The 15,540-nt window shown below is 39.0% G+C and overlaps 1 protein-coding gene and 1 long non-coding RNA gene across 2 annotated transcripts; one reads left to right on the top strand and one right to left on the bottom strand.

The window, feature by feature from the left end:
• Window positions 1–809: 809 nt before the first annotated feature.
• Window positions 810–6,916, bottom strand: oser1 (oxidative stress responsive serine-rich 1). The gene is made up of 4 exons (XM_022216345.2): window positions 6,313–6,916; window positions 4,365–4,474; window positions 2,854–2,964; window positions 810–1,837 (listed from the first exon to the last, which is right to left on the bottom strand). The coding sequence occupies exons 2-4, from the start codon at window positions 4,439–4,441 to the stop codon at window positions 1,069–1,071; spliced, it is 957 nt and encodes a 318-aa protein (XP_022072037.2). The 5' UTR covers window positions 4,442–4,474; window positions 6,313–6,916; the 3' UTR covers window positions 810–1,068.
• Window positions 6,917–14,025: 7,109 nt separating this feature from the next.
• On the top strand, window positions 14,026–14,677 carry LOC127534120 (uncharacterized). Its single transcript, XR_007942085.1, has 3 exons — window positions 14,026–14,087; window positions 14,161–14,228; window positions 14,550–14,677. It is a non-coding gene; the product is annotated as an uncharacterized LOC127534120 (long non-coding RNA).
• The last annotated feature ends 863 nt before the right edge of the window (window positions 14,678–15,540 follow it).

The following is a 15,540-nucleotide window of genomic DNA, read 5'->3' as shown; positions in this document are numbered from 1 at the left end:
TTCTTACATAAACTTGTATTTGAATTTGTGTATTATTTATTGATTTATTTCTGTTCCTACATTATTTTTAGATATATTTATTTATTCCTTTAGTTTAACATGTCTTCATTTTGTTATTTCAGTATTGTTTTCTGTATTTCTACCTTTTCCTACACAAATTTGCATACAGATTTAGATATAATTTATTTTTAAAATATTTATTTCTGCTAATTCTTGCATCAGTTTTTATAATTTTTTACTGTATTTTGACACTTCTGCCATCAAATTATTTCAGTTTCTGTTTCATTAGTTCTGATTTATGAACTTATTCTTGTTCTTTGGCTTTTTTTAATCTTATGATTTCTGTATTTTCACATTTATATAAACATACATTTTTAATTCATGCATTTTTTATGTATTTCTATATTTATTTCTATATTTATATACATATTTATTTGGGTATTTTCACATGTATTTCTAGGTTTATATATTTCATCGTATTTGACATGTTCATGGCTGTATTTCCATATTTAACATATTTATTAAGTTCTACATTTATTCATCAGCGTTAAAACAGCGCATTGAGTGGATTTGAGCTGTAAAAAAAGCAAATGAATGTCTAAAACAAGACACAAAAATCACCAAAATGTGTCTCATTTTGATGATTTTGGGCCTCATTTTTGTGATTTTTTTTGTCAAATTTTTGTGATTCTGTGTCTCGTTCTTGTGGTTTTGTGTCTAATTTTTGTAATTTTGTGTCTCGTTTTGGTGATTTTGTGTCTCATTTTGGTGGTCGTGTGTCTTTGTTGACAGAAGAAGAGACGCTAAACTTTCCAACAGAAGCTTCTTTATTGAGTGAAATGAGCTCCAGACGGTGACGACACCACAAACAGAAGCACTAGATCCTCCTCCGGCACCGACAGCTTTGGCAACTTCGTTTGTAAACTGAAAATAAAGAAAAAAAAACAACCAAACGGACCCACAGAGCACAAACGAGGAGGAGTCGTAGTCCGACTAACGGTGATTAAATCAGTTCATATTCAATTCTTCCTTCTCCCTCTGATAGAATAATAATAATAGTAATCATCTCTAGGTGTACATCATCTCTGCCATGTGGGACATCTTCTTGGGGATGTAGAGGTAATACTCCATGTACCCGGACAGGTCCTCTATCGTGATGTCGTCCACGTACGCCCTGGCCTGCTCTGAACACGACCGAGGAGAACCGGAGGAGGAGGAGGAGGCGTTTCCGCTCAGAGTTCTGTCCTCGTGGCTCGGCAGACTCCTCTCGCACTCAGAGATGACGTCTCGGAGCCCCGTGAAGGAGTACACCTCCACGCCGTTCCAGCTCCTCTGATTGGCTCTGCAGCGGCAGCGAGGCTCCGCCCCCTCCTCCGGGGAGCAGCAGCAGCCGTGCAGCTCGGATAAAGCCCGGAAGTCGGCGGCTTCGGCGGGTCTCCGAGGAGCCGCCGGTCCGGACTCGGCTCCGTCGGAGGAACTTTTCTCCTCCTCGCTGGGCGAAACAGAACTTCCTGCTTCCTGTCTGGAGGGTGTGGTCTCAGAGGTCACGCTCCCACTGAGCGTGTCATCGGCAGGGAGGGATCCAAACACCAGAGGGGAGATGTGGCCCGGAGAGCCCGAGGAGGGCAGCTCCTTCTGGGCCGAGGAGGCGACGGAGGAGGAGGTCGGGGAGGCGTCAGGACGAGGCTCCACCAGGCGCTGCTGCTTCAGGCAGCCACCAGGGGGCGGCAGGGTGACAGCGCTGCAGTAGGTGAACTTTGGGGGGTGGAGGATCGGGGACTTGGACCTCCGACGGCGCTGAGATCTGGAGGATCCTCTGGAGGATTTCCTCGTACAGCTAGAGGTAGAGAGAAGGAAGGAAATGAAGCAGAAGTCAGCAGATTATACTTTTTAATTTCTTCACTGTGGATCATTTTTAATCTGAACGTCTATGGAACCAGAAGAACATGAAGAAGAACCCTTGAATAAATGAGGCTCTGTAGATTATAGATGTCTAAATATTTACATTTTTACAACTTCTACACACTCTGTTCATCATCAGTAGAAGATGTTTCACCATGCTGAATGGATCTCCACCAACCTCCTCCTCTGTTCTGTTTCTGAGCCATGCTGACTTTATTTATTCATCCAGTAGCTTTGGTTTTCATTGCAAGTCTAAATTTGTCCAATTAATTTAAAAGTTTTCCAAAGTAACATTAAATTGTAAAAAATTACCCCAAAAATGGTGCAAATGGACCAAAAGTTGGTGTAAAGTGGAGCTTGTCCAAAGTACCAAAAAATGACCAAATTAATTTGAAAACGATCCAGAATTAGCCGGATGACTCAGGAGCTGTTCTGAGTCATCTGAATTTCTGAGTCATTTTTTCTTGTTTTAAGTAATTCTGGGTAGTTTTCAAATTAGTTTTGTGTTTTTGTTACAATAATGAGAATATTTGACCTTTGCTTGAACAGAACTTGTTGACGTTGTCGCCTTCCAAATGTTTTGTCTTTAAATGTTTCACACACTAAGGAGTGAATTCTATAATGATCATTATTTATTTATTAACCTTTATTTAACCAGGAGAAATCCCACTGAGGCTGAGAACCAAGCAAACACGAGCAAGAAAACTAAGAAAAAGATGAAATTTACAGCATGTGTGTAGGTTCTCAGTCATAGAGCATGTCATGGAATCAGCAGCTCACAGTTTGGATGGATAAGTGCTTTGTCACACTAACTCTGTTAGTTTCTGGTCTTTCCGTAACATATTTCATGCAACAGTAGAGTTAATTATCTAGATCTTGTGTGAAAACCAGCAATACAGTCGAGCACTTTGTCAGAATTTAAATCACAAACCAAAGCGGCCCTCCTCCTACCCGTGCCAGGTGTCCTTTGGACATCCCAGTTTGTTCTTCGCTCCGCTGGTTTCCAGTCCGACTCGTGTCGCTGCTCTGGGAGCTTCTGATCCGCTCACTGCTCCTGGGAGACTAAAAAGACAAGAAGAAAACATTTAACTTCTGTTCTCAGACCAACAAGTGCAATAAAATTCCAGTTCACTTCCTCAGGGTGTCTACTTTTAACACGTTTTTAGAATGTAGATCTGGATTTCTGCTGCTTTTACCTTTTTCATTATTGTTTTTTATTTCCTTGTACATAAAGATGACTCAAAAAAAACACAAAGAATTCCAGTTTAACCGTGGAAATGGCAATAAAACTTCTTTGAGATTTTGTGTCTCTGTTGTGATTATTTACAAGTTCTTTTCATTTATTTAATACTTATTTATGTAGGAAAGATTCCGCAGCACGAATGAAGAAAATGGAACCAGAAATAGTCCAAAATGACTCAAACCCATGTAGAAAGGACTCAAAATGAGTCCAAGTTGACAAAAATGTGTCTAAAATCAACTGAAACTTTATTCAAAGTTTTTCAAATGTGATAGAAACTTTATCCAAAAACACTCAGCCTTTTGAGGCTGTTGCAGTGACAGACAGACTGTTGTCCAAACAAAACAGAAACAGAACAGAAAAACTGTGCAGAATGACTCAAATTGTCCAAAATGATTTAAGGTTTGTCCAATGTGATACAAACTTGTCCAAAATATTTATAAAATTGCCTGAAATTAATCTAAAATCGTCCAAAATCACTCTAAATGTGTCCAACGTGAAGAAAATGCCCAAAAGGACTAAACTGTCCAAAATAATTCAAAGTTTGTCCAATGTGAAAGGAAATCTGTCCAAAAATGGCCTGAAATGACTTCAAAACTGTCCAAAATGACTCAAAATGTCTCAAAATTTGAGAAAACATGTCAAAAACCTCTCCAAAATAACTTGAAACTGTCCAGAATGACTACAATTGTCCAAATAGACTCAAAATCTGTCCAATGTGACAAAAATTAGTCTAAAACTACTTGAAAATTGTCTAAAATGACTCAAAATGTGGTCTAAATGTCTCAGAATTTGGCCCAATTTCCAAAAACCTGTCTAAAATAATTCAAAATGTGCCAAATGTAACAAAAAATTGCTGTAAATAACTTAAAAATGTGAAATACCTGAAACCAGAATGACTAAAACTGTCCAAAATTACTCAGAATGTGCCCAACGTGTCCAAAAATGATTCAAAAACTGGTAGAAATGACTCAAAATGGGTCCAAGTTGACAAACGATTAACTGAAAAATGTCCCAAATAACTCAGTTGTTTGAGACTGAATGCAAAAAAAACCCAAAACAAGGAACTAAGCACACAAACAACACTAAACAGATAATTCATTCCAACAGAGCTGATGTTTCTTGAACTGTTTCACTTTAAAATGATCTAAACACAGATCGTTTTTCATGCGTTTTCATTAATAAGTGGGTTTGGTGTTGGGTTTTTCTGAGGCTTTCTGACCTCTCGGCGTCGACCCTGAGCTTCTTGAAGGCCGTCTGCAGCGTCTCGTCCTCACAGTCCTTCCCTCCTGCCTCCATGGTGGGAGGAGGACGCTCTGACCAGCCACCCAGCTGCAAAACAAGCAGGAAAAAAAACGTAAAAAACACGACAAACGACGGAGAGAGTCAGACTGCAACAGTTAATCACAAATACGCTGTCGATTATTTTGAAAATCGATTCATCTGTTTGAGTAATTTTCTATGAATGTGAAAATCTGTAGGTTGCAGCTTCTTAAATGGGGATATTTTCTGTTTTCTTTCCTCCACTGTGACAGTAAACTGAATATATTTGCAACAAATCATTAATGTAGAGAGCAAACAACTAATAGAGGAATTCAGAAAATAATCGGCACGTTAATAAACAATGAAAATTATGGCAAGAAATGTTAAATTCTGTCATTTCTGTCGTCTTCTAGACAAAACAAGTAAAAAATTAATATAGAATATACCCTTTAGGCTATTTAATATTAAAAAAGTAGAAGTTTTAATCAGTTTAAAGTCCAATGAGAGCAAAATAACAACAAATATTCACATCTGAGAGGCTGAAATTTATTAGAATTAAATGATTATATATAAAGAGCACAGATTTACTGATTTATTAAACCTCTATCAGTCAAACAACAGAAAATTATGTTTAATTATTGTTGTATTCAACTGTTTTCTGTTTCTAGTTTATCTAATGTGCAAATTTGATGCAATAAACTGAACGTTTTGTTTTTTTAGAGTTTAGAAATTATGAGCTTCACGTGTTTGTAGGAAATAACATATTTTTCACTCATTTAATCGATAAATAATTAATCTAGGATGTGTTCCTCAGATTAATAAGTGGTGAAAATCAACATTTCAAGGTTGCTTTTCATAGTTTTATAGTTTAATGTTCTGTAGAAAGAGTTTAAATATTAACAGAATAACAGTAAAAAAAAAACTGAAGCAGGAAACAGGAATTCATACTAAATATAAATGTATTCAAATGAGCCAGGTCGGTGGAAATCTGTTTTTATTTTATCAGTAAGAATCCGTCCAGTGTCGCTGTTTTTCAGTCTATAAATACATAGATTATTGAAGTTTTCTGCGCAACATATACTGCTGGAACACTGCACATTTCCTCACCATGGGACAAATAAAACTAAATTAATCTGATCATAAAATGCCATCAGATCGCTCATTTCCATTAGCAGGAACTGCTAGCATCATTATTAGCATCTCTGTTAATTTAAAACGAGCTAATCTGCTGATCATGTGATTCATTAAACCTCCATCAGTCAAATAACAGAACATTAGTCAGTTAGGAAAGACAGGTATCAACTATTTACTGAATGTTTTTGGGTTTTTTAGAGTGTTTATTTGAGACGAACATTTGAAAATGTGACTTGCAGACTTTTGTAGGAAATAAAAACAGATTTAACATCGTTTAGTGGATAAATAATTAATCTACCACTAATTAATAACACATAATGAACACATGCAGCCACTGAATGTGTGGAATTTAATTTGAATCGCTTTCTTTACTGTTTTATCAACGTTAGTTCAGTTCTTGTTCACATTTCAGGAATTAAATTCTAACAAATCAGAGTATAAAGACCTTCTACTGTCTTTAAAATTGATTTCTCAGTTAATTACAACCAAAAAAAACAACAGAACTCACATGTCTGAATTATTTGAGGACGATGTAGCTGGGTTTAATTTTCTATCTCGTGTGAGATCACCTGCTGTCTGTACTAGTCTGTATTAACTGGCAATGTATATTCAGATTAATCCTCCATCAAAACAGCCCAGCTCAGCTTGTAAACACTCACACCCCGTTAGCTGCTGCTAGCATTAGCCGCTATGCTAGCTCGCTAACTGGGCGCAGTTTGAACTGCTTGGAACGGATTTTAAATCTAAATAAAATTAAATAACGTCGTACTCACGGTTCACGATAACCTGGCCGCAGTGGAGAGAGGTGGATCCCCGGGGCAGACAGGGTGGCTCCCCCGCTGCGAGGCCCTCGGCTCTCGGCTAGCCAGCGAGGCTAGCGGGTTAGCTCCAGAGGCTAGCGGGGTTAGCTCCAGGGGGCGAGCGGGTTGGATTTCAGATGCTAGCGGGTTAGCTCCAGAAGCTATCGGGTTAGCTCCAAATGCTAGCTCCGAGCGACCGTCTCCGCGGAAAACAAGAGCCGAGCCACCCGGTAACAGAGCCTGCTCATGAACGCTCGGTTCAGTGAAATCACTCACGAATATCAGCACCAGCCGTGAGCACCGTGGGAAGCGGCGGTTGTGTCGGTAGAGGCCCGATTCTGGTCGCTTCTGCCGCGGCTTGTTTACAGTCCAACCGTCGCAGTGACTCTGCAACAACGCAGCCAACTGACGTCAGCAGCCGAAAACAGCCCCGCTGACGTCACCGAGCGGCGTTTTTATTCCCAGTGATCAGAAATAAAAACGTTTTTTAAAACCGTCACGGCGGACAGACTTCAGGATGATAACGGGACGTGAGCTCCCGGTTCTGGTTCCGGTTCTGGTCTGCGGCCCGGAGCAGAAAGAGTGACGTCAGTGTTACATAACAGCGCCCAGAAGAACAAAGCTCAGCACAGAAAATCACCAACAGATGAAAAATCAAACCAGACAAACACACAGAGATGTAAATAAATAAAAATAGATTCAGGTTAAAGTAGTCAGACACTTTATTTACTTTATAAATCTGAAATCAGCAGGAAACAGGACATTAATGCGACTGATTTCATTGTACAACGTGTGATATGAACAAAATAATTTTATTCTATTTCATTCTTCTATTCAGTTTTAGTCGCATTTCATAAAATGAGAGGATAACCACTAATAAAATCAGTGTTTCTCACAGCTGCTGTCAAGTTTTCCTGTATTTCCTCGCATTGAACACCAGGTGACGCAGTCTGGCTATTAATCCAGCCATCCATCCTCTATACACCGCTTTATCCTCACTGGGGTCATGGGGGGTGCTGGAGTCTATCCCAGCTGACTCGGGCGAAGGCAGGGGACACCCTGGACAGGTCACCAGTCTGTCACAGGGCTACATATACAGACACACAATCACACTCACATTCACACCTACGGACAATTTAGAGTAACCAATTAACCTCAGCATATTTTTGGACTGTGGGAGGAAGCCGGAGTACCCGGAGAAAACCCACGCATGCACAGGGAGAACATGCAAACTCCATGCAGAAAGATCCCAGGCCCACCCCGGGATTCGAACCGGGCTGCAAGGCGAAAGTGCTAACCACTACTTCACTGTGCAGCCCCTCTGGATACTAATTATTGTGTATATACTTTGTGTCTTTTTGTGGTCATTTTGTGTCATTTTGTGGTCTTTTTGTGTCTCTTTGTTGTCATTTTGTGTCTCTTTGGGTTCAGTCTGTGTCTCTTTATGATCATAGATAGTTTTTAATGTCCAAAATTTGACTAAAAACTCCAATCATTCCTGAGTGTGCAGCAGTGACCATGGACCACCAGGGGGCAGCAGGACCTCCTGGTTTCTGCAGTTTGTCTCTGAGCTGCTGGTGAACTGGGTGTGTCTGTGTTCCTGCAGGGATGAAAAAGATCCAAACAACAACCAGTGAAAGAAGCAAAGTCATCAAACCTGTTCTGGAGACAAAGACGAGGAGACGACGTGTTTGTTTATTGGGATTTTGTGGATTCAGTCTGCGTGCTTTTTGAACTGAGCTAAGAAACGCAGCTGGAGAGGTTTTATCATGTGGAATATAACATTATATACTGTTTATTCTCTAATTACTGCTCAGCTTTTATCTGCAGAGGTTGGTTTTCCACATTTTTATATATTTTTTGTGTCTTCTTGTGAAACTAGAACAACAAACTTTCCCACAAAGATCAGTAAAGTTTCATTGTTGAAAGCAGAAGTTACAGAAAATGAAGTGAGTTTCCTAAAAGTCCTAAAAACTGTCTGGAGATGAAATTAATCAGTCAGATGGAGAGTTCTGGGAAGAGAGATGTTTTAAAAAAAAGACTACATCAGATGCAAAATGGCCACAAAGAGATGCAAAATGATTCCATATACACACGTGGACAAAATTGTTGGTACCCCTCAGTTAAAGAAGGAAAAACCCACAATTCTCACTGAAATCACTTGAAACTCACAAAAGTAACAATAAATAAAAATTTATTGAAAATTAAATAATCAAAAACAGCCATTACTTTTGAATTGTTGATTAACATAATTATTTAAAAAAAACAAACTAATGAAACAGGCCTGGACAAAAATGATGGTACCTCTATAAAAGATTGAAAACTATTTGACCAGAGTGACATGATTAACTCAGGTGTGTCATTTAATTGACATCACAGGTGTTTCCAAACTCATAATCAGTCAGTCTGCCTATTTAAAGGGAGACAAGTAGTCACCCTGCTGTTTGGTGAAAAGGTGTGTACCACACTGAACATGGACAACAGAAAGCGAAGGAGAGAATTGTCCCAGGACATCCGAAAAAAAATGATAGACAAACATCTTAAAGGTAAAGGCTATAAGACCATCTCTAAACAGCTTGAAGTTCCTGTGACAACAGTGGCTCATATTATTCAGAAGTTCAAGACCCACGGGACAGTAGCCAACCTCCCTGGACGTGGCCGCAGGAGGAAAATTGATGACAAATTGAAGAGACGGATCGTTGGAATTGTATCCAAAGAGCCCAGAGCAACCTCCAAAGAAATTAAAGGTGAACTCCAAGGCCAAGGTACATCAGTGTCAGATCGCACCATTCGTCGTTGTTTGAGCCAAAGTGGACTTCATGGGAGACGACCAAGGAGGACACCACTGCTGAAAAAAACTCATAAAAAAGCCAGACTGGAATTTGCAAAAATGCATGTTGACAAGCCACAAAGCTTCTGGGAGAATGTCCTTTGGACAGATGAGACCAAACTGGAGCTTTTTGGTAAGGCACATCAACTCTATGTTCATAGACTCAAAAACCAAGCATACGAAGAAAAGAACACTGTCCCTACGGTGAAACATGGAGGAGGCTCAGTAATGTTTTGGGGCTGCTTTGCTGCATCTGGCACAGGGTGTCTTGAAAGTGTGCAAGGTACGATGAAATCTGAAGACTATCAAGGCATTCTGGAGAGAAATGTGCTGCCTAGTGTCAGAAAGCTTGGTCTCAGTCGCAGGTCATGGGTCTTCCAACATGACAACCATCCAAAACACACAGCCAAAAACACCCAAGAATGGCTGAGAGAAAAGCGTTGGACTATTCTAAAGTGGCCTTCTATGAGCCCAGATCTGAATCCCATTGAACATATGTGGAAGGAGCTGAAACATGCCATTTGGAGAAGACACCCATCAAACCTGAGACAACTGGAGCTGTTTGCTCATGAGGAGTGGGCCAAAATACCTGTTGACAGCTGCAGAACGCTCATTGACAAATACAGAAATCGTTTAATTGCAGTGATTGCCTCAAAAGGTTGTGCAACAAAATATTAAGTTATGGGTACCATCATTTTTGTCCAGCCCTATTTCATTAGTTTGTTTTTTTAAATAATTATGTTAATCAACAATTCAAAAGTGATGGCTGATTTTGATTATTTAATTTTCAATACATTTTTATTTATTGTTACTTTTGTGAGTTTCAAGTGATTTCAGTGAGAATTGTGGGTTTTTCCTTCTTTAACTGAGGGGTACCAACAATTTTGTCCACGTGTGTAGAATTTTATCTAAATCAGTAAGCTCTCATTTATTTTCAGTGGAAGGTTCCTTTTATTCCAGTGTTGAACAGTTTCCTCACCGTATCCAGTCTCTGGTGTTTCCTTTGTGTCCTGATGTGAACCAACCAGTTGTTCTGTTGTTTAGAAACCATCTTTGGGAGAAACATGTGGATTTATTTTCTTTACTCTGTCCTGAAACCACAGGTCTGTGAGGTTTAATCTGCCGTCAGTAAACAGTCGATGCTTCTGTTTACTTCCTGTGGTTGTTGTTGTTTTCTGTTCCCTTTGTTCTGACCTAAACCTCGGCAGCTTCCTGTTCCTGAAACTCTGATTAGATTCACCTCCAGGCAGGTCTGACTTTTAGGAAACTCTCACTTCCTGTTCTGGAACATTCAGAAGATGCATTGATCTTTCAGGGGAAGTTTTAGCACCACAAGAAGCACAAAAATACGTAAAATGGGGAAAATCAACATCTGAAGATGAAACAGTAACTACAGAACAAACTTTGTGTTCATTTTGTTGACACATTAACACCATATCAACCTAAAATTTGGTTTATTTAAACTGAAATTTCTGCATTAGTTGATTTAAAACTAAATTCAAGTTTAGGTAACTTAATAAAATTGGTTGAATGACACATTTTTGAATCTCCTAAACTATCTACTAAACATTTTCATTTCTGTAACACTTAATTTTGGTACAACATGTTAAAAATAACTAAATACGCTTTTATACAATGTGGGGAAAATTCATTGGAACAACTAAATTTTATAAATAATCAACTTAAAGCTACCATTTATTTAATTAAAACCACATAATTCCTCAAACTCAGTGTAGTTTGTTGGTTGTCTTCACTCAAAAATATAATTTTTTATTACTTGTTTTTGAGGACAAAGAACTACTGAGGAAAATCCGATTGGAGAAACTTATTTTTTAAGTATTTGCCCAGTTTATAACTTGTATTTAAAATTATGGCAATTAAATACATTAAAAAATCCTTTAATGTAATGCAGAAAAACTAGTTGGAACAATTTAATTTAGATGAATTACCAACTAAAGCTTTGTGTTTATGCTACTACTATCCAAGTAATTAGAAATATCTTTGATTCCAGAAAAACTTAACATATAACAATATATCATAACAATATTTGTCTCAACTCAACAAGATTAATCTGTAATATTTCAGATAATTTATAGCGTTAAGCTAAATGCTAACATGAACATGCTAATTACAAGCATCTGATGGATTTAATTAGAACAATCATTTCACTAGAATCGATTTCCAGTAATTCATCCACTTGCTGCTGAAATTCAGATGAAACTTGTAGCTCACCGTTGGAAAATATCTCCAAAGAGACACAAAACAAACAGAAAGAGACGTAAAGAGAGACAGAAAAATACCGAAAAAGATGCAAAAACTGCAAAAATAATAGAAAACAGCGAGTTAGAGACACAAAACAGCTACAACGACTCAAAAAGGTGACTAAAATTACAAAAAGTAGACACAAAAAGGTTCCAAATAACTCCAGACGAAACAAATACAGTTTCTAAAACAAAAAATAAATAAAAATAACCAAAAGAGACAAAAAAATAACCAAAAGTCAAAATTGGTTTTGACTTGTTGGATGATTTTAGTATTTTTTTTCATTTTAATTTGCAACTTTGTGTTTCTGTTATTGTTGTTTTGTGTGTCTTCATGTTTCTTTTGTGTCTTTGTTTTTGTATCTTTCTGGCTGTTTTGTGTCTTTGGTTTTAGATCTTTGTCTTCATTTTGCATGTCTTTGTGGCTGCTTTGTGTCTCTTTTTGCATCTTGTTGTGTTTCTTTTGTGTCTTTTCCTCCCTGTGGTTGTCTGCTGTCTCGTTGTGGTTGTTCTGCATCTTTGTTGTTTCTATTTTTCTAGTTGTGTCTTTGTGCTCCTTTTGTGCCTCTGCAGTTGTTTTGCGTCTTTGGTTTTACATCTATTTGTCGTTATTTTGTGTCTTGCTTTGCATCTTTGTCTGCATCTTTGTGGTTGTTCTGTCTCGTTGTGGTTGTTTGTGTCTCTGTGTTCCTTTTGTGTCTGGTTGTGGTTGTTTTGTGTCTCTTTTCGCACCTCATTGTGTCGCTTTTGTGTCTTTTCATCTCTGTGTTCCTTTTGTGTGTCATTGTGTTTGTTGTGTTGTTGTTTCTGCATGTCTTTGTGGTCATTTAGCTTCGTTCGTTTTTAATCTTTTTTGCCTCTCAGTGGCTTTTTTGTGAGACTTTGTGGTCAGTTTGCGTGTCTTCTCGGTTATGTTGCATCTTTGGTTTTCCACCTTTTTGCGTCTCGGTGGTTTTGCATTTTTTGCATGTTTTCGGCATCTTTTTTGGTCGTTTGGTGTCTCATTGTGGTTGTTTTGCATCTTCGTTTACTTCACTTAAGGACAGATGTGTGCTGGCTTTAATCTCACTTCTACATTTCCATGATTTCCTTCTTACTCAACATGTAAATCTGAATGATCCTGTTCTGTTGGTTTCTGGAGGCCTGGTCTCCATCCTCCTCTCCGACCTCCGACCTCCGACCTCGCTGCCGGTTCTCAGCCCTCTCAGAGTGGAGTTCGGGGTGACGGAGGTGATTTGGAGCTGCCGGGTCTAAACGCTTCCACATGCTTCCGCTGGTTTATCTGGAGGTTTTTACATGTGTGAGAGACAAATGTGTGGGAAACTCTTCCCCCTGAAACTGGACCCTCCTGAAGGGTTTGGTGCCACGGAGCCACCGAGGTTTGTTTGTTAACCCGACCTGAAGTCTGGGGTTTGTTAAATGACGTTTGTAGGGTTGAGAATTCATCATCATTAAAGTGATTTGAGACTGTAGAGTTCAAGAAAACATTTATAATGAAGCAAAATGGGTCAAAAATGATCGCTAACAACAATAAATTCTGGAAGTTCTCAAGATATTTATTACTATTTCCCATTGAAAGAACTATTGAAGTTTGAATATGCAGAAGCAAAACTAAAACTTCCAATTAAATATAAATAAACTTCATTGTATTACAGTATAAAACAAGTTAGTACAAGTCTGTGCAGTGTCATTTATAGGTAAATCAGACGAGTATTTGCTTCGATGAACAATCAAAAACAAAAACTTGGGCTCCAAAATAGAAACTCAAAGAAACGAGTATGAATCCAGCTGTGATTGGAGAAACCAAACTGTGCTTTCCAGTCAGTCAAACTGATGAACATGGTTCTAAAATGAGCTGTGAACAGTAGAACTTCCTCAGTTCTGGACCTACAGACTGTCTATGTCTTCATCATGGCTCCATGTGGAGAAGAACTGAACAGAGGAAGAGAAAAATCTGATGAAAAGGATCCAAAAACAAGAGGAGTCATAATGCCACTAATCATAGCGACAGGTGCAAAAGGAGTCATAGTTCCAGCGTGTTCGTTTTTTGAGAAAGAAGACAAGTAACTTCTCTCAGTTAAAGTTACTTATTCTCTCAACGACAAGTAGTTTGACATGAAGGACCGTTCCTGTTCAGAGGACTGTTGTTAAAATGTTTGTCTGTAGGCGTCTTAAACGGTGTTTTTTATGGAATGTGCAACAATCTTAATAGTCAAAAAGTGTTGGAGAGAAGCTGTGTTTAACTCAACCCTCTCTTCATTGACGTCTTTAGCCTCTTGGCTCACGATCGCTCCAGTCAGAAGACCCCAGATACTGTAAATGAGACCGTCCTCATGATGATTCATAACTTTCTCTGCTGTTCCTATCTCCATTAACTGCTGGCTTCTGTCTCAGTCTTATCACGGTCCATTCACGGTCCATTCACCTTTGGGTTATCCTAGTTCACAGAGTGTGGGATCATGTTTGAGACCCTCTTACACAACTCTTTTATTAGCACTGAAGCAACGTGTAAATCAGTGTTAAGCCAGCAGTATGTTTAATAGAAATAATAAAAATAATAAATCCTAACACCACTAATCAGGGCTACAGGTGTAAAAGGAGTCATAGTTCCACTAATCAGGAGGTCTAGAAGGAGTCATAGTTCCACTAATCAGGAGGTCTAGAAGGAGTCATAGTTCCACTAATCAGGGCTACAGGTGTAAAAGGAGTCATAGTAGCACTAATCAGGAGGTCTGGAAGGAGTCATAGTTCCACTAATCAGGAGGTCTAGAAGGAGTCATAGTTCCACTAATCAGGAGGTCTAGAAGGAGTCATAGTTCCACTAATCAGGGCTACAAGTGTAAAAGGAGTCATAGTAGCACTAATCAGGAGGTCTAGAAGGAGTCATAGTTCCACTAATCAGGAGGTCTAGAAGGAGTCATAGTTCCACTAATCAGGAGGCACAGAAGGAGTCATAGTTCCACTAATCAGGGCTACAAGTGTAAAAGGAGTCATAGTAGCACTAATCAGGAGGTCTAGAAGGAGTCATAGTTCCACTAATCAGGAGGTCTAGAAGGAGTCATAGTTCCACTAATCAGGGCTACAAGTGTAAAAGGAGTCATAGTAGCACTAATCAGGAGGTCTAGAAGGAGTCATAGTTCCACTAATCAGGAGGTCTAGAAGGAGTCATAGTTCCACTAATCAGGAGGTCTAGAAGGAGTCATAGTTCCACTAATCAGGAGGCACAGAAGGAGTCATAGTTCCACTAATCAGGAGGTCTAGAAGGAGTCATAGTTCCACTAATCAGAGCTCCTAAAATGACTCCATGGACAGTGAACTACTTTCTGTGAAAACCAGACAGCAGCTCTTTCACATCAGTTGGGCTCAGATGGAGTCCAGATGTTTGGTGAGAACCTGACCAGGACTACCACAGTGGATGGATGGTCCTGATGGTGAAGCATGGAGGTAGAAGTGTGATGATCTGGAGCTGCATGAGGTCAAAAGGTGACATTTCCAGATGGATGTCTGAGGTTGTATTTCAGCCTCACAGGTTTTAGAAATTTTACTTCAAACTTTCCTCTGTAGTTGTCGTGATGTAAAACTGCTGCTGCCCCCACTGGTCATGTGCTGAATTGCAGCTAGTGGATCCAGTTTTTGTTTTTTTTCTTTAGAAAGGTCTTAAACTGGATCTGTATTTCCTGAAAGAACATTTTGCTTTTAAAGCAGAGCTAAATCTGAACCTTTTGCTACTGTACCCAGATAAGCTGGGTTTGGGCTTCTCCTGCTCACGGAGGAACTGAGCTCAGTCACCCTGTAATCCTCGGCCTTATTAGAAGCAAACATCATGATGAAGACTGCCAGGAATGAGACAGAGACTTGCTGTGCTGTGAACAGATCCTGTGTGTTGTTACTGTGAGTGTCCCATCAGGCATTAAATTCCTCATTAAATACAGCAACTCTGGAGCCCAACACATTTATTCTATTTATCAGTTATAAATTAAGTGATATCAAAATGCCAGATGTCTTACAGATGTGAGGAAGTCAAAGTAAACTGTATATATTTGAGTTTTAAACTTGGAATTTGCTATTTTCTGATATTTCATTGACAAGTCATGATACTAATGTAAAATA

Source organism: Acanthochromis polyacanthus, chromosome 5 (assembly GCF_021347895.1).
Source record: "Acanthochromis polyacanthus isolate Apoly-LR-REF ecotype Palm Island chromosome 5, KAUST_Apoly_ChrSc, whole genome shotgun sequence".
Taxonomy (NCBI): domain Eukaryota; kingdom Metazoa; phylum Chordata; class Actinopteri; family Pomacentridae; genus Acanthochromis; species Acanthochromis polyacanthus.
The sequence above is the reverse complement of the archived record's forward strand: the minus strand, read 5'-3'. Positions and strand labels throughout refer to the sequence as shown.